The sequence below is a fragment of the Vulpes lagopus genome, chromosome 11 (genome assembly GCF_018345385.1).
Source record: "Vulpes lagopus strain Blue_001 chromosome 11, ASM1834538v1, whole genome shotgun sequence".
NCBI classification, from domain to species: Eukaryota; Metazoa; Chordata; class Mammalia; order Carnivora; family Canidae; genus Vulpes; species Vulpes lagopus.
In genome coordinates, this window is record NC_054834.1 from 90,275,894 (window position 1) to 90,295,228 (window position 19,335).

Genomic DNA, 19,335 nt, shown 5'->3' on the forward strand with positions numbered 1-19,335 from the left:
TGTCACTTGATTTTCCACATATTTTTGCTGCTTTTCCCTAAACCAACTGAAATCAGGGGCTATAGTTTGTTTCTACCTCACAAACTCCTTTACAGTGACTAGGGACACATTTTCCACAGATAGATCTTTGATTCAATAAGACAAATGAGTTACATTGGTATGCAAAGATATCCCCCACCAAGGAAACTGTTGCAAATGTATTGTTAATTGCTATAAAGAATTATAAAAATATCCAGACCCTTTGGCCAAGCAGCCTAACTTAACCAAAGATACAATTCAAACAGAGGAAGCTGACATAAGCACAAGGATATTCACTACAGTGTAAGGTATACTAACACTCGGAGTGAATGAAGGTGAATGGTTAAGTAAAATGCATCTGGTCCATCATCGTCAGCAAAAATAAAGTTCTGAAGGTGAGAGAAATGGACTAATAATATTATTATATGAAAATGCCACATTTCAAATTTGGATTTCTGACATGGATATAATTAGATAAACATTATGTATTTAGACAGTGATTAAGAGAGAGAAAGAAAAACGAAAATGAAATAGGAAGATCATGATTGGATATCACTTTTCTGATTTCCTTTAATTCTATTAATTTTATTTGTACAATTAAATAATAGAAATTACCTTCAACTGAAGGCTTACTACAAATAGCCTTACTGTCCCTAATCTCTCACTGCTTGAAAAATAAAACAAAATAAAAATCATCTGAGAAGAAAGCTCAAAAAACCAAAGATGGAAAATATTTTTTTCTTTTCTCTTTTCTTTTTTCTTTTTTCCTTTCTTTTTCTTTCTTTCTTTCTTTCTTTCTTTCTTTCTTTCTTTCTTTCTTTCTTTCTTTCTTTTTTTCTTTCTTTCAAGACAAAACATGAGAGGCATGCAGAACTTAATCAGATGTCACTTTAAGCTCTATAGGTTGCAGACCAAGTAGAAAGAATCAGAAAAAATTCAGAACATTTCAAGCAGTAAATAAATTAGTTAATCACAATTGAGTGGTGATGTAACCTGGGTAAGAGGACTGGGAATTCAAATCAGAGATCTGTATGTAGTGTGTACCCATAAGTAGGGGACTGGAATTATAAAATGTCCCCATTTGGTGAATATGTTTCACATCCAGGCCAAAAATCTCTGATGGTAAGCAACCTTACTCCACCTAGGTGTTAATTTAACCTGAGAACAGAATCTCAGTCCACTCATGATATTTTGAAATTATAGAAATGTTTTGGAGTGTATTTAGAAATCATTAAATAAGTCAGGTTAATAATTTTATGCTTTATTCGCTTATTATAATTCCCTAAGTCTGTATACAACTTGTTATTGATGATATGTCACTTAATAAACAGTATCTTTATTTTCCTTTCTTCATAGTACATAAAATAATGGTTTACCTTAAAATAGATGTTGCTTTGGATTTGATGAGAGAGTATTACTATTCCCATTCTATAGGTGAAGAAACAGCTAGTTAGTAATTGGAGTTGGAATTTGATCTTAAAGAATTTGGATCCAAACTCCACTCGTTCAAGAATAAATTTTGTGATCGTTGAAATAATCTTTATCTGGTTGGTATTTAAAATACTCATGATGAAAAAAAAAAAAATACTCATGATGTTTGAAAATTTAGCAACTTAGGGTATTTGTCTGATTAACCTTGTGATTCCAATTTAAAATGTATAATTTAGTAACTGACAAGTGACTTGTTATTTTAAGCAGAAATACATTAAAGAATTTAGCTTACTTTGTAAACAATATTAAAATACTTAGCAGCCAAAGCAGAATGTATAACTCTATAATAATTTCAACTACCCATTTATATTATTAATTAATGTATTATTTATATTAATTATATTAATTATAATTATAATAATTATATTAATTCTCAAAACAAACCTAAGAGTTATGTATTACTTACATATCTCTTCAATTCTATGCTACATGGTTGGACATTTCTTATAATCAATGGCATCTTAGTTTAATTGGCTGTGAGGGGGGTTTTTTATTCAAGTGGTAAATAAACTAATGACATATTACATAACAAATTTGAAGAAATATGGCATTTCCCACATTTTACAGATAAAGAAACTGAGGCATAGAGGGATTATGTAATTTGCCCAAGTTACATACCTGGTCAAGAGCAAAACTGGGATTCAAACCAAGGCAGCCTGACTCAAGGCTCAAGTTTGTATTCTTAACCACTACACCTTATGATAAAAGTCTTACATTCAGTTATGAATTATGGTACTTTGAACATTTCTGAACTCTGAAATATTTAAATATGGACCCCCTTAGATTCTACTTTCATCCATCATACCTACCATTCAAGGTGTTATATTTAAGTTCTGAGGTGGTGTACAGAGAGTACAATAAAATAAAACAGACTTTGGACAAAATCCCATGGATTTACTTGGGACACCATCTCATTTGCATGTGCTTTCTTACCATCTACACTAGCATCATCCACCAAAATGATTTCCTTCAGCAGTATGGCAGGAGAAGAATAAAGCACACTGTGGACAGTTCTGAGCAGCGTGGACCAGGCTTCATTGTGAAAAACTATTATGACACTGGTGGTAGGCAGGGGAGGACAGCGCTTAAATTTTTGTTCAATACATCTAGAAGTCAAAGAAGTAGAAGAACAATTATGAATTTTATTACTTTATTTCACAGCTGTGTCATTACTAAAATTATCATTCGAGGAATGATTTTATCATTCAAACTTTATCATCTTAGGAACAATAGTGGATAACTTTTTTTTTCCATGTAAGCTGATCTTAATGCTATATAAATGTAAATAGATCAAAACAAAATTTTTTACACAGAGTTCATGTCCACTGATGTAGATTACATGTCAAGAATCAAAATATGCTATTGTAAGTTTTCTCAACAGTATAATTCTAAAATAGCATTTTTAAAAAGGGAAAATAACCTATGGGTGAGACAACCTGTAAAAATGGCAAATACTTGTAATTGCTCAAATAAAAACGAAGTTTTTCTCCTTCCCTGTAAAAATCCTCCATTTTTCTTATTACTTGCAATTTTATAAACAGTGCAACTTTATTAAATGACTATTTATCTTTGCAGAGATTCTTATTTTCTTAAGTATATAATATTTTTCAAGTTTTAAAAATCAATTTATTTAATCTATACTGGAACCAAAAGGGAAAAAAATGGCTTACCATATAATCTAATTTTTATGATGTTCATGATTCAGCAAGACTAAGTTGCTACCATATGCCATATGCCATGCTGTTTTAAAAATTTTGCTCCAATAATCTAATCTATAGTTTACTTAAATAAGACCTAGCATTTCAAAATACTAAACTTAGGAATTTTAAATAAAAATCCTAAATCCGGGTGCTTGGGTGGCTCAGTGTTTGAGCGTCTGCCTTTGGCTCGGGTTGTGATCCTGGGGTCCTAGGATCAAGTCCTGCATCAGGTTCCCCACAGGGAACCTGCTTCTCCCTCTGCCTATGTCTCTGTCTCTCTTCCTGTGTCTGTCATGAATAAATAAATACAATCTTTAAAAAAATCCTAAATCTGTGTTAAAAGTCTTGTGATCCTGTTGCCCTACGAAACACTGATGGGCCTAAGAATAGAGACCGTAAGTAGTTTTTGACTGATTAATGGTACTACACATTTGTTAACCACATTAGTTACAAATTGATCTTGAATTCATTTTTATAATTTCTTCCTCAATGAAAATAATCTTCACATGAAGCCTTTGGGTGTGGGTGGATCTGTACAGTCTCCAGCCTTTGAGACTGAAGCTGACCACAGTCCCTTGCCTAGCGAGTTGAGGTGAAGATCAAAAGATACAACATATAGTAGAGGGCTTCACAACACTGTCAAACCAGAGTAACCCTGGGACATAAAATATGTGTGGCCTATGGTAAAGATAAATAAATAAAATAACCATCTTTACGTTTTTTAAGTACAATCATAAATGGTTGTACAATTTTAGATGACAGTATAAAATCCTTCCACACAGTCAAAAGGCACCTCAAATATAGTGTGTGAACAATCAAACAGTGCTATTCAAACCCAAAGATAAGGAAGTAAATCATTCACTTACGGAGATAGGAGCCTTGCACACTTCAATTGCTCTGTGAGGGTCAATGGTGAAACCAGAGACCCCAGTATGGTACCAGAGGCCTGGGAAAGCCACCCTAAGAAAGATATCCTACAAACTCTCAGTAGTCACTTTCATAGCCATACTTCAGTTTGAATGTGTGTCAGATCCTCTTCTGAGGAGAGGTCTTTAGGGTGGGATGTTTGTAGTGATAAAAAAGGAATTAGACTGACATAAAGTATTAACAGTGTGTGTCAACACTGCTAAGTAAGAAAAGGAGAGGAAGGCTACGAGTGAAAGTGATTTTGCTCTCTCATGCCTTCATGATTTCAAATATACATACATAGTCAGAAGCAAATAATCACATTCATCCTCACTGACAAATGAAAGCAAATGATTTATTTTAAATTGAATTTTGGATAAATTACCAATTAGAAATAAAGTCCAAACACAAACTTGCTCATAATTATTCTTGACTCACAATTACACAGAAGGAAACAACTATAGATAAGCTTGTATTTTTAAGACATAAAGGTCTACAAATCAACATAAACTAAAAGTTAAAATTATAAAAAAATTCCATGCTATTTTCCTTTAGAAAAAAAAAACCCTTATGATTTATTGTCTTATAAGCATTTTCAGAAGGGAGTTTTGGGATTAAAAAAATTTCCTCAATATTTATTTGTGTGACTAATTAATATATTAATCAAGAATTACAAAAAGTTTTGAAATTTTAAATATAAAACTTCACAAAAATTCACATAAATAAAATGTGATCACTTTAATCTTGCAAGGCTTTCCTTCAGTTTAGGCTAGGAGTTATCTGCTTAACTGATAACTACTAATACCAAGTAAAAGTGTCATGTTGTATCATCAATGCAAGTGATAATAAAATTGCACAGTATGATTTCATAAACTCCAATTATTCTGAAACAAAAAAAGCATGTTAAACTTATGCTTTAGAAATTGTTCCACATGTCATTTAAAGTAGTGAAATTAAATAACTTGCCAAATTGACTGCAGATTCCCAGTCAAACCATTTGTAAAATTTAGCATATAGATATGTGCTTTAAATTATCAACTGTATGACCATCTGAGTTTAGGAGACTCTGGATCTATATATATTTTTTAAAGATTTTATTTATTTATTCATGAGAGACAGACAGAGAGAGAGAGAGAGAGAGAGAGAGAGAGAGAGAGGCAGAGACACCGGCAGAAAGGAAGCAGTTTCCATGCAGGGAACCTGATGTGGGACTCGATCCCTAGTCTCCAGGACCACGCCCTGGGCCAAAGGCAGTGCTAAACCGCTGAGCCACCCAGGGATCCCTTGGATCTATATTTTTAATCAGCATGGAAAAGATCAGCAATTCTTCCGAAAATGTGTTCCTTGCTGATATAAGTTAAATTTAAAGTAAGGAAGTGTTAAATCTTCATGAATTCTTCACAGTTCTAGGTATCCAATTCCTATTCAAAAAAGGTTCTTTAAGTGCTTAGTTGTTTTTCACTTACAATTATTTCATTACTGAGTATTATTGTAGCTCCTTGATGTTATATTGGGAAAAAAAAACATATCTTGAGCTGACAGTGACTGTCATGTCAAAGAATAAAAATTATGCTTCTTGACTTGTGATGTGGATTGCTTTTCAGTCAAGACCTCTTCCCAAATCAGTCAAATGCAATCCTGCATTTTAAACTATTAACATAAGAAAGGAACTATTCTGTGCCTTATTATAAAGGTAGAATATTTTATGGACATTCACTTGTTTCTTCACACATTCATTTGAAAATGATGAGCACCTTAACCTTGAATCACACAGATTAGGATAGAGAGACAGAATTCTAATCCACACAACTTCAGAACTGAGAGATTCATAGTTGGAACAAGTATTCATGATCATAAATCTAGAAAAATATGAGTGAGGCCATAGACTTAAGTCTGTTAAGTCAGGTTCACTTCCAAACATAATTCTATCATGATCAGAGAGCAAATGTGTAAGCTTCGCTTGCTTACGGTCTTACACTTTCAACAAATCAACAGGTGGTTTGAATCAATTAGCTATTTGAATCAAATAGAGCATTTGAACACTACCTCAAAGATAACGAAATGGTTAACATTTTGGACAGTACAGTAGGATCTGGAGGGAAACTGTAGTAAAGATACTGTGTACTTGAGATAACATGTAAATAGAGTGACATAAAAAGCAATGCTGGGCTCTCAGAAGGTAAAGGGAGACAATTCTATACATATGATACCACACAAAAATCTATAGAGAAAAAAAAACATCATTGAATTAGCAATTTAACAACACTGTTCCGGGGATCCCTGGGTGGTGCAGCGGTTTAGCACCTGTCTTTGGCCCAGGGCGCGATCCTGGAGACCCGGGATCGAATCCCACGTCGGGCTCCCGGTGCATGGAGCCTGCTTCTCCCTCTGCCTATGTCTCTGCCTCTCTATCTCTATCTCTCTATCATAAATAAATAAAAAAAAAAAAAAAAAAAAAAAAAAAACCAACACTGTTCCTTAAAAGAAAGGTTACAAAAGGTTACAGGGCATTCTGAAATACAATTACAGTACTGAAAGTGGCCACAAAGTCTGTGACTTAGTTCATATAATATTCTTATCTAACAGCTCCAAAGTCTTGGCACTTTTTAAACATCTCTATTTATTCTATAGCAATACACAGAGGAATAGAAATAGCTCCTCTGCCTCCCACATTCCCTGTAAAACCGGTCCCATATTCCCTTCTTAATAGATTAGAAAACTAAAGCATTTAAGATAAAGGATTTTTTTGTGGTTCCACAAAAGTCAGATTTAAAATTTATTTTCTAATTTGTAAGGTAACAACTTTTCACATTTGCAACGCCTCACCAAGAATAGATACGGATAGCCTCAATAATAAGCAAAACATAATTAAACAGCAGTTGCTGTTATTTTGCCTCAGAATGGCTGAAGAACAAGCAAACTCCTTAGTTGATGCCCCTCCCCTGAAACCCTAATGTTAAACAGTAAACAATGAATATTCTTGAACATACTCAGGAGGTCGAGTGTCTGGTCCAAGATCTCGGTGTAAAGAAATCCTGTCACTTGCAAAAGCATTAAAACAGTGTTTTGTTTCTCCACGTTCTTTTTCCTTCTGCTCTTCAACACTTAAATTGGTTGTCTTGAATGCTTTACCAGAAGCACCAGGTGCATTAGAATCCTGAGGTGGGCGGTCAAGAACCGGTTTCAATTCTGCTGCTGTATAGTATCCTTGCAAACAGGGTCTCTCACCAGCATCAATGTTTTGCCTGACAGGTGCTCCTATTTGCATTTTTGGCATTGCATCTTTAATATTGTTTACAGCTTCTAGCATGAAATCAAACATCTTGTTTTTGTTTATATTTCTTTCCATCTTTGATTCCTCTTTGGAATATTGAATACTTACTTCTCTTTGCATTAAAATCAAAAATATTATAAAGAAAAAAATTACTGTACCAAGCTTCCAGAACTTTTTATGATAATGTCTTTTAAGATGTAGTTTTACTAGTCGCTTTATGTGAGTCATTCTGGCATTAAAAGCTTGCCACTTGACAAATAACAGTTATAGTATCCTCTGTTACTTATATTTTTTTATCATAGATTTGCTGGCAAGAAGATTTCATTAAATGGCAATACCTATAAACAGAAATGATAAATGGCATCAGTAGCTATTCATTCCTATAGGCATGGCTCAATTCATTCACTCAACCAACAACTAAACATAAGCTATAAACAATGTACTCTTATGGTTAACAAAAATACAAAGATATTTTACCCTCAAGAAAATTACACTTTTAGAAGAACATATTTGCTGTTATTAGCTATAATATATTGAGGCTATAAATTATTAGAGATTTATCTCCAGGAAAAAATACTTTGTAAATTGTGGCTAATACCTACTACATGATAGGCATGTGATTGTTTTTATAAACAATTTATAAACCTTTACTCCAACTAAACCAGTTAAGATTATAAAGCAGCTTCACCAACAAGTAAACTGGCATGCTTCAAATTTGTTCACCTGATTACACTTGTGAATCCTGACAGAACCAATAAAGACTAGAAAATTAAGAGCATCTATCGCGTTCTTATACCACAGCTATTTGCAATAGGCCACACAAATACAAAATCTAATAGCAAAAAGAAGACAGCACTAAACTTTACTTGATGTGACACTAAAGAGGCAACAGAAATCACTGAGTTACAAAAGCAGTACTTAGTTTAATAAAATACTGCTTGCAGTTGACCCTAAGAACAGAATACCATGTTGATTAAACTCCAATTTGGGCCACCAGAAGAGAAAGAAAGGAAAAGAAAAAAAAGAGAACATTGATGATAGCCTGAGTCACAGTGAAGGCTGAATTTCTTCATGATGTTTTCAAAATTGTAATATGAAGGGGTTTCAGCATATAATTTATACCACGCACCATTATACTCAGTCAAATTTGCAGAGGCAGAGGGGAAGGAACATGCCCTTTTCCTTAAATTCTAAACATATTTTAAGGCAAATTTAATTTATAGAAGTGAAAATTACATTTGACACTTTATTCAGTTTCTCTCATATTGCTAAATTTAAAATTAAAAAGCCAAGTTCTAAGATGGATTCTCTGGCCTTTAGTAAGACATTTTAAGCTAAATAAAACAGGCAGAACTTGAATAGTTCTATATACTATTCCTAATTGGAAAGATACATACATATATGTATGGAACAAGCATTTTGACTTCAAAGAATAACTCAATTACAATGTATGTTGCTCATAAAAATGAGATTCCAATATTTCTGAGTTTTGGTTACCTTAAGAGCCTCATATAAGAATTAAAATGACGTGGTAAGCTTTTTACATTATTTAAAGCCATAATATAGTTTCAGAACCACCCAATTGCTGCCGTGTAATTTCTTGTTTACCAAACGTTGTGCTAGGCTCTGGCTACCAAATTAAAGATAGCTCTTGCTTTCAAGGACCAGAGACTAGTATGAAATATGGCATGTCGACACGCAACCACAAAACAGTGTGACATGTGCTGAGATGTAAGACTATGAAAGCAATACGGAAAGTAAGGAAAAATCCTGGGGAAATTTTCCCAAAGATAACATCTGTGAGCAAAATCTTGAAAGATAAGCAATTTTTAGACAGGTGGACAAGAAAGCAGAGAGAAAAGAGAACGAATGATGGATACAAAGACATAAAAGCAATACAAGACATGGGCAGTCCTTGAGTACAGCAGAAGTGGAAGATAGGACATAGCAGGAGGGGAAGCCAGGAAGTCAAAGACCAGCATACAAAGTGAGTTTGGAATCTGCCAATTTTGTTCTGAGTGGGAGGAACTGGGTAATTTTTTTTAAAGTTTTTTAAAAAAATTTTTTTAAAGATTTTATTTATTTATTCATGAGAGACAGACAGAGGCAGAGACACAGGCAGAGGGAGAAGCAGGCTCCATGCAGGGAGCCCAACGTGGGACTTGATTCCGGGTCTCCAGGATCAGGCCCTGGGCTGAAGGTGGCGCTAAACCGCTGAACCACTTGGCCTGCCCGGAACTGGATAATTTTGAGGAAGAATCATAATCATATTTATGCTTTAGATAAATCACAGGCTCCTCAGTACCAGTAAAGGTGACCAAAGAAATGAGGAAAGTAGGAAGGATAGAGGGGACTAATTCAGGAGTCCAGGAAGTTGAATCAAACTGCACTTGGTGAGAGAAAGGAAAGAATGGGAAATGGGTGGCTATAGTGATGACATTAACAAAGGCAGGGAATATAGGAAGAAGAGTAGACTTGGAGTAGGAATTAAAGAGATGATTTGTTCACTTTGGGAAACAAATTTGAGGTGCTGCTAGGACTCTCAAGGTGAGTTCTCATGAGTAAAAAGATATATAGGACTGAAAATCACGGAAAAGCTCTGTGCCAGAGATGACTCTAGGGAGTCAGTCTTGGGGTACAAAGAGTTCACCTGCAGTATATAATGGAGACCAGAGAAATAGCTACATTTAAGGGGTGACAGGAAAAAGGATAAACTGGAAAGAAAAATCAGGGAATATGAAAACAAAATAGAGGCAATCAAGGGAAAACAGGTTAATAGATAAAGCATCCATGTCAAGTGGATATAGATTTTACAACCTGCAGTTTATCCTTGAGAGATGTTATTTCTTTCACAGTTGGTTCATCTTTAAAAGTAAACTGCACTAGAGCTGGTCCAATGGGCTTTAGTGCAAAACCAGGAATGAACCCTGGCAGAGAATCCACTAGACTAGTTACAGTCATGCCTCGAAGATCTAGGTTTAGGATTTAGGGCACATTCAGACGAATAGGGCAACAATCTAATCTAAGAGGTTTTAGGGAGATAAGAACAGGCAATAGTTGAGGCTTCATAGGATAACGGTCATCACCTATGAAATACTATCTGATCACCTTTCTTTAACTACAGCTTGATAAATAGATATAAAATCAACCTATGTTCATCCTTCTTCCTATCCCTGAGTTGATCACCAAAAATCCCCTTCTCCAGTGCTTCTAGTGATACTAGATATCCTGAGCAGCTAAACGTAAGCTAGATCAGGAATTTGAGAAGGAGTGAGCTGGTCTCCTTTGGACGTTTTAACAACAGATAAAGCAAGAAAGGACCCAAGGAAAGTATAAAGGGAGATGACAGGACCAGGTACTTCTCTAACAGTGATGGTTTTCCCAAAACATTATATGCCAGAAATCATATTTGTGGGTAGGATGGTAAATAAGAAAGAAGGATAGAACTAATGAGGTAGTTGGAAGAAAGTCTTTTGTTTTGGAATAAATTATAAACTAGAGAAGTTCTTCATCAATAAGGCAATAATCTATCATTGTGTGTTTGTCTATCTAAGGAAGCCACTCAATTAGTAGGTTTTAGTTTAGGATATCTCCAATGAAGGAGTAAAGGAAAACTCATGAAGGGCATACAGTGTCTCCCTATTCATGGTTGTTTTTCTGGCACTTACCAGAATATTGGTGACACAGTGAACACTCAAAAAATGTTTGTTGACTGGAAAAGGAAAGAAGGATCAGGATTTCGCTTATTAGAAATAATAAACAATAATTCACTTTTGTTAAATGTTGACTAGGTCCCTGATATTTTAACATCACACAGATTCTCATTTAGTCTTCCAACAATCTTGTGAAGTCATTCCTATTTTCCTGACAAACAATCAGAGTCAAATAGATTAAGGGGCTTGCCCAATGCCATTCATTTAAGTGGAAGGGTACCATTCTCCCAACTGTGTTCAAACTCAGGTCTGATCTAAATTACTAAGCTTTTAACTGAAGTTATCTGAAATAAGATCTTTAATAGCCAAGAACTGAGACTCTAAGGGGTGTCTGGGTGGCTTGGTAGGTTAGACAGTTGACATGATTTCAGCTCAGGTTGTAATCTCAGGTCCTGGGGTTGAGTCCCACATCAGGCTCCACACTCAGAAGCGAGTCTGCTTGAGGATTCTCTCTCTCTGCCTCTCTCTCCCTCTGTCCTTAACCCCACTCAGCTCTCTCTAAAATAAATAAGTAGACCTTAAAAAAAAAATAACTAACACTCTAAATGTAAAGAGATAAGGGAAAAACCTAAAGAAAGAACTACAAATAGCTTCGTATCAGATAAGGTTTTCTGGACAAATGAGTTAAAAAAAAGAAAAGAAAAGAAAAAAAGAATACAGCTCTTTTCAGAGCATATTTTTAGAAATAAAGATTGAAGATGAGATTGTAGATTTTAACAACAGAGTATCAAGAGATTGAGATCTTTTAGTGGCAGAGTCTACTAAAGTAGGAACATGATGCTTTCCTCTCTTCATATTATTTCAAAAGGGAACAGTCGTCTTTTATTAATTGCTGATCACTTGAAGATTCCAACATAAATCTCCCAGGGACTTTTATATGACTTTTTTATATGACTTTTTTGTCCTTTGCTGCTAATATGCAATATCAGGCTTCCATTAATAGAAATTACACTCAACATTAAGCTTCTCTATGAGTGGTCTTCAACTCTGGATACACATTAGCAGAAAACTCTTTTAAAAGAGTGCCTTAGGCTTCCTTCCCCTCTAGAGAGTTTGATTTAATTGTTTGAGGGGCAGGGCCTTGGTCCTGTTTTTGTCATTATTTTAGGCTCTCCAGATAGTTCTAAAGGGTAGCAAGTACTAAGAATTACACTGGTGTAGGTCATAAGACTTTGGGCAAATCAAAACTAGCACCTGATAAGGAAAGGACTGCATTTATCCAAAGGCAATCCCACTATTAATTTATAATATTTCAAAGACAGGTTTTTCAAAATAGATTCTTGATATAAAATGAGAAAAAGTTATTTTGACATGAAGAGATTAAACCCAAAGCAAGAATGACCCAAAGTTTCTTGAAAAGGCTTAGAGGTTACTGCTGATATAAATGAGACACTGGTTCTACTGCAAATTAGTGTTGTAAAATTTTTTACATATTTTATTCCCATCACAAAGATGGAAAAACACAAACTCTGAACAATAAAACACATAATCCAACATAATAAATGAATGGGTTAAAGAAAACCAGGATTCATAATCCCCATTGCTGGGAATAACATCATGTTCCTAGACCTCACTACTTACCAAATTTGAAGACCTATGTGAAAACAGCCAATGAAACAAAACAAATTTCTTCTAGAATCAACTTCCAATTAAACTCAGAAGTTTCAGAGATGAAAAAACAATAAATCAGCCCAACAGCAAATTCAAGATATAGAATGATTAGCAGATGACGGTCTTGTTCTTACTGAACTCTTTCTAAAGCTTTAAATACACCTATCTAAAATGGTCACTTCCTAATGATAGAACATCAGACTCATAGGAGATAGGAATACCATGAAATCTTTTTTAAAACTAGAAAAAAATTAAATTCAAAGACCTTCTAAATTCTAAATTTCTAAAATTAGAAAAAAATTCAAATTCAGAAGCCCTCTGATCTTAAAAAATATCAATGTATATGCTACTTTATATGTAGATATTACAAAAGTGTATTAATAATAAATAAAAATATCCACAAAATGATATTTTAAAAGGCTAAAACCATATGCATGAGTCTAGCAATCTGAGACTGGGTTAAAATCAATGGATTATTATTGGGGCAAAAATATATTTCTATAGGAACAGAAAGAAGTGAAATACCACAAATTAAAATAACCTAACCACAAAGCTGTGGCTTCCACTTATGTGGATTATGGTTTCTCAAACTCTAGTGTGACAATGAATCACCTGAGGATGTTGTTTAAATGCAGATTCAAATGGGAAAAGATCAAGATCCATTTTTAGTGTCTGTTTGTCCCTTCCAGGTAAAAAAGACACACTGCAAAAACTTTAGTTATTAGTTTAACTTAAAAATTCCAACTGAAGCAATCCTCCAAAGTAGAAAAGTAGTGAAAAGCAGAACATTTCATAACTGCACGTGAAAATAACATTTAATAAAAAAGAGGAAAGTAGTTCTTTCCATTTCTTATTCCTATATTTGTGACAATAAAATTTTACATCCTCAGGGATTCAGGATCTAGTTCCAGGTGATTTTAACTGGCACAAAGCCTAATTGGTATATGAAACTTGCTTATTATAGCATGAATTAAAGCATGCTATAAAGGGTTAATCACAAAAATCTAAAGATTAGCAAAAATGTAGCATATATTGCAAATTAAGAAAAGTACAATATTGCAAAATTAATGTATATTGGATCATTGCCACACATTATCATCTAGATTTCCTAATCAAATTTTTAAAACAAAACAAGAATAAAAAAAAAAAAAACTTGTCCTAATAATAAACTTTATGTGCTTGGGCAGAAATTCTATTAAATGCCCTCATCTGCTGGTTAGGGAAGGGAGGAGTGGCAGGAAGTCATTTCTGCTTGTATTCTTTGGTAAAATCAAATGTCATGGTGAATTGCTATTGCGGTTTGTTAGTTTTGATTATGCTTAAGTCCGTGTCTACATCCTCACCAGCAATTCTTCTGAGCAGGAAGTAACTTGTGGATATATGACAGGTGACAAACATTGATGCAAAGCAAACCGCATGGAGATGGCTACATGCTGCCTCACAGGAGAAGGCAGACATACTCCAAAGATCTCAGCTAAAGACAAAGTATTGTGCTGGCTGGCTGGCTGGAAAATGCCACCAGCGGACAACTAACTGCATGCAACTGTCATAGAGCAGGATTACTTTCTGAAGAAAAGTGTGTCTGCCGGTTATATGACAAAAAGCCAGAGTTGACCTCCAACAACTCAGAGGCACAGGTTTTAATACAGAAAAGGGTGTGTGGTCAAGCATCCAAATTCTCAGCTAAACTTGGTCAAATAAGCATCTCCATTAACAATATTATCTTTGAAGGTGAAAGGTTATAGACAGGATCTTGATTTGTGGACCAGCCAATTCTATCTTTATAGTTTGGAGCAAACAAGTAATTATGGAACTACACTATCCTTTGTGGGGAGTGTAGGATGGTGGAGAAGGGGAGCTCACATACGTCTCCTGCTACTGTGAAGAAATCTGCAGCTGTGAAAGTCTATACTGATTATTTAGGGCATATAGACAGTAGAGGAATTTTGAGGAGTAATTTGAGTAGTACCACAGATTACCCACTTAACTATTACTTCCCCTGGGCAGAAGTACCAAATTTTAAAAGATTTGTCTGTCTGTTTACCTTGTAAACATAGTTGATGACTCTTAGATTAGTAAAGAGACAGAAACTACATAGTGATTTGAAAAAGAAAAGTTTAATCTATTATTAAGAGAGGATTGGAGTAACAAGGAATTTGTTAGTGAGGGTAAAAGAGAATTCTAAATAATATAGTAGTAGATATAAGGGGTGACCACTACCCACAAGGCTGAGATGGGGGCCCAAGGAAGAACCCTCCCCTCATCAGTGCTGAGATCCAGAGATCTCTATGGAGAGAGCACAGTGTCAGACCCCTGATGGTGCAAAAGTGACACAAGTGTATCACTAGTGAGACCTGCCAAAAAATCTGCCCTCTGGAGTCCCAGAAGAAGCCACTCAGAGATAAATGTCAAACACTGGAACTTGCTAGGTGCTGAAGATAACTGCTGGCTGCTGATGGCACCTGGAGCTAAGAAGCTTGTCCTCTGCAGGAGTCTAGTGAACTTTTATGTATAGCCTGGGTTGATATGGTGGCAGACTGGTGCCTGTGTTAAAATTTGGGCAAGTTACCTAGAAACCCAGTTTTGGGGGGCCCCCAGTGTGCAGCACATGTATGAAGCTAAACAGAGTGCAAGGAGCAGTGACCAAGGCTAGGGAACTGGTCCATGATGTCTATGACTCCAGGTCAACACTACTGCCCAAGTCAAGCTCTGAAGAAAGTACAGGGTAGTGGCAGCTCTAGAAAAAGATGTGCTGTGCAGTTACCTGACACTAGGGAAAACTATGTAGAGGTTGAAAAGTAGAAGACAACTATGCCCAGAAAGAGCCTAACCAGAAAGCCACCCTGGAACCAGGAAAGGAAGCACCTTCTGCTTTCAGTGTCCTTCCAGTTTCCCTCCATTATTGCAGAGCAGAAGAGAATAAATTTGGAACTGAGAGACAATAAATTGATAAGCAGCACTGTCTACCTTTTCAGCTACTCAGTTTCCATCTGCACATTTCTCACACATTTGAACTCCTGTACAATAGCAACAACTCCATATTCCACCTAACAAGATGCAAGTATCCTACTTGTAAGTAAAGAAGAAACCTCAAAATGAGATGCAGAGTACCAACAGCCATTGTATCCATTACTGTGACCATGTTAATTACTTATCAAATTCTGTCACAATCCCACCTAATATTCTATTACTTAAAGACTAGTAAACTTCATATCTAACAACTTCAATGTAATATTTAGTTTAAAAAAAAGAAAGAAAATATTGCCTCAAAAAAAAAAAAAAGTACATTAAGTAGAGTGACAACTGAATGCCCAGATATGTTACTGAAGCCCTCCCGAATTTTTGTGATTCTCATTACCCTCTGGTTCGCAACTCCTTCACTAAAACATCTAAAGCACTTGCTACTTTCTGCTCATCAGATACAGTCAACATAATATTATCAACATAGTAAACCAATGTGATATTTTGTGGATGTTGGGATAATTAAGATTTCTAGGACAGGAGAACTGACCTGGCTCTGGGCCATGCTAGATAAAAGCAAATTGCCTTTGGTGGTCCTTGTAAATTGGTATGGAGAAAAAGCAATTAACCAAGTCAATAGCTACATACTAAATGCCAGAGGCTGTGTTGATTATATCAAGTAAAGATACCACATCTGGTTCGGTAAGCACATTTGGAATCATCCAATGATTAAGTTCGTAATAGTCCATTCATTCTCTAAGATTCATCCAACTTCTGCACAGGCCAAATAAGTGAGTTAAATGAGATGTAATAGGTACCTCAAGTCTTATTTCAAATCTGTGATGGTGGCACTGATCTCAACAACTCCCTTGGGGATATAGCATTATTTCTGATTTACTCTCTTAGAAGGAGGAAAAGTTCTAAGTTCTTCCACTTAGCTTTCCTATCACGATGGTCCTGAATCTATGACTTAGAAAACCAATATAGGGATTCTGCTAGTCATCCAGAATGTTGACTCCAATCATACATTAAGGAAATAGGGAAATAAGCACAGCGTAGACCTGCTGACATGTGGGCCCCCTGTGAGTCAGGCGAGCTAAGATTCCATCTATTATCTAATTACTATAATTCCCCATTATGAATAAAGGGCCACAAAGTGTATTCTGGCTCCCTAGGAACTAGTAGGAAAGGTCTGAGTATTTTCCCCAAAGCATAGCCTCTCTAATATATGGCTACATGTCCTTCTGGGGAAGGCTTCTGAGGAAGATTTGTGTAGCCTTCTCACGACTAGGCCTCAACTTCAATCAAAGGTCTCTGGGCCTGTGAATTGACTTACATTTGGAAACTGGGTAAGAGGTAATGATGCTCAACTGTGGCAACTAAAGCCAATGTTTTTGCCACCAGGCCTAGTGGGTTTTTTTCTGGTACATACACAAAGTGATACTGTGGTACTGCTCATCTATTTCATTCATCCCGTTTGAAAATCAATGCCTTCTGATTACATCTATGTCCCTGATTTCCATTATTGTATATATCCCTACTTGGTCTTTGGTGGTTAAATGTTGCCCCTTGTCTTCTGCTACTGTAGCATCCCATCATCTCCACTGAAACTAGGGAGCCAATCTTGAAACCAGGGAAGCCTCACATTAGTGAGGCTTTTTTCTCAAAATCTTAGTAAAGGGAGAGTGTACTGGGGCTGTGTCGTGGAACATAACTGGAGGATGGGCATATAGGTTGCACACAATAAGTTCAGTGAACATTCCTTTCATGAAGGAGTCCCAAAACTCACAAGTAATAAACAATTTCCATCCACTCATTCTCTCTCTTGAAGCCTCAGACTATTAGGGATAGGGGAATGTGGAAACAAATGAGTAAGACTGCTTGCTGCTGGGTAGCCCGGGTGGCTCAGCGGTTTAGCGCTGCCTTCAGCCCAGGGCGTGATCCTGGAGACCTGGGATCGAGTCCCACGTCAGGTTCCCTGCATGGAGCCTGCTTCTCCCTCTGCCTGTGTCTCTGCCTCTCTCTTCTCTCTCTCTCTCTCTCTGTCTCTCATGAATAAATAAATAAAATCTTTGAAAAAAAAAGACTGCTTGCTGCTCCATTGCTATCACTTTGCATTTCTACAGGCTTATCTACAATTTACGAGGTAATCATTCTCCACATCTCAGCTTCCATTCCCATCTTTAAAAGTGTCAGCAAACTTTCTATAAGTCGCTAAATAATAAATAAGTTTTATTTTGTGGACCGTAGGAGTAGTTGTGCAACTACTCAATTCTCTTTTTGTTGTGCAAAAGCAATCATACACAATACACAAACAAATGGGCAAAGCTAATTCCAATAAAATTTTGTTTACAAAAACAGGTCAGGGATAGAATTTGGGCCAAGGGCTGTTGTTTGCCAAGCCCTGGTCTAGAAATCCAAAAAAGCTTCAGGCTGAGCATTTACGTTATTTCCTTGTACTTAACCAGTCTCCATTAGCTTCCACTTCCCAGATGTAAAAGAATCAAATAGTTCACAAATCCACATTATTAAAAAAAAAAAAATTAGGCATAAAAGCAATGTCTGTCTTAAGATTAGACTATATTTACACCTATTTTGAAATACAGACTATCCCTCCACTTATCTAGTCACCATCTGAAATTCCTGCATTACACACCCCTCATGGGTAAAGCATGAAAAAGTCTTATTAATACATTTCAGTTGGAAATAAACCAGGGTCAGACTAAACTTTAATTCTTCTTAAAAGCCAACGTCAAGACCATTCATAGACAATTACCACACATTGAGACCCATGAGAATGCTGAATGCAAAGCTCCATGTAGGGAAGGAAGGGAGGGGTACCTAATTCTGTGGGATTTGTACTTACTTTAGGCAAAGGGGAGAGGCCCTGAGAGATTTTAAGGTGATGACCTAATCCCACATCTGAAATTTAAAATGGTTATTCTTGAAGCTGTGCTGAATATGGATTTGGGGGCAGTTGGTGGGGTGGGGTGGGGGTCGGCAGCCAAAAAGAAGACTGAAGGGGATTAAAAGACTATTAAAGTAATCCAGGTGAGAGATTGAGTAGAAGGGGTGTGGAGACTTGGGAAGAGATCTGAGCTGAATTCAGCAAATGAATCGATGAGGAGGCTGGGAACTTTGCTAAATTGTTAAGTGTGCAAAGATGAGTTTTTGACATGTTGAAAAAGACCAGCTAATGAGTGCTCTGTTCTAGATTATCTGCAGAGGAGGACCTAGAGCTAAAAAGCAGGTTATGAGGCCATGAATGCTAAAAGAGGTAATGATAGAGGGCAAAGGGTATAAGGAGATTGATGACCCTTGAAAAGCAGCAAGTCTTAACCAGTTCAAAAAGATGGGTCAAATCTGAAAAAACAAAGGTCATGGTCAAAAAGCTCAAGTAACACAAAGAAAATAATAATTTTAATGGAATATTCCTCAGCCATTAGAAATGACAAATACCCACCATTTGCTTCAACGTGGATGGAACTGGAGGGTATTATGCTGAGTGAAGTCAATCGGAGAAGGACAAACATTATATGTTCTCATTCATTTGGGGAATATAAATAATAGTGAAAGGGAATATAAGGGAAGGGAGAAGAAATGTGTGGGAAATATCAGAAAGGGAGACAGAACATAAAGACTCCTAACTCTGGGAAACGAA

General features: G+C 36.0%; 1 protein-coding gene across 2 annotated transcripts in view; it reads right to left on the minus strand.

Annotated features, from left to right (window-relative positions):
* GALNT3 (polypeptide N-acetylgalactosaminyltransferase 3) overlaps nt 1–19,335 on the minus strand; it is a 43,150-nt gene that overhangs the window by 15,695 nt on the left and 8,120 nt on the right. For both annotated transcript variants that reach the window (XM_041723671.1, XM_041723672.1), the window contains exons 2-3: nt 7,106–7,727; nt 2,443–2,615 (exon numbers count right to left, since the gene is read on the minus strand). In XM_041723671.1, the coding sequence (XP_041579605.1) occupies nt 2,443–2,615; nt 7,106–7,617 (685 nt within the window). In that variant the 5' untranslated portion in view covers nt 7,618–7,727. The remainder of the gene's footprint in view (nt 1–2,442; nt 2,616–7,105; nt 7,728–19,335) is intronic.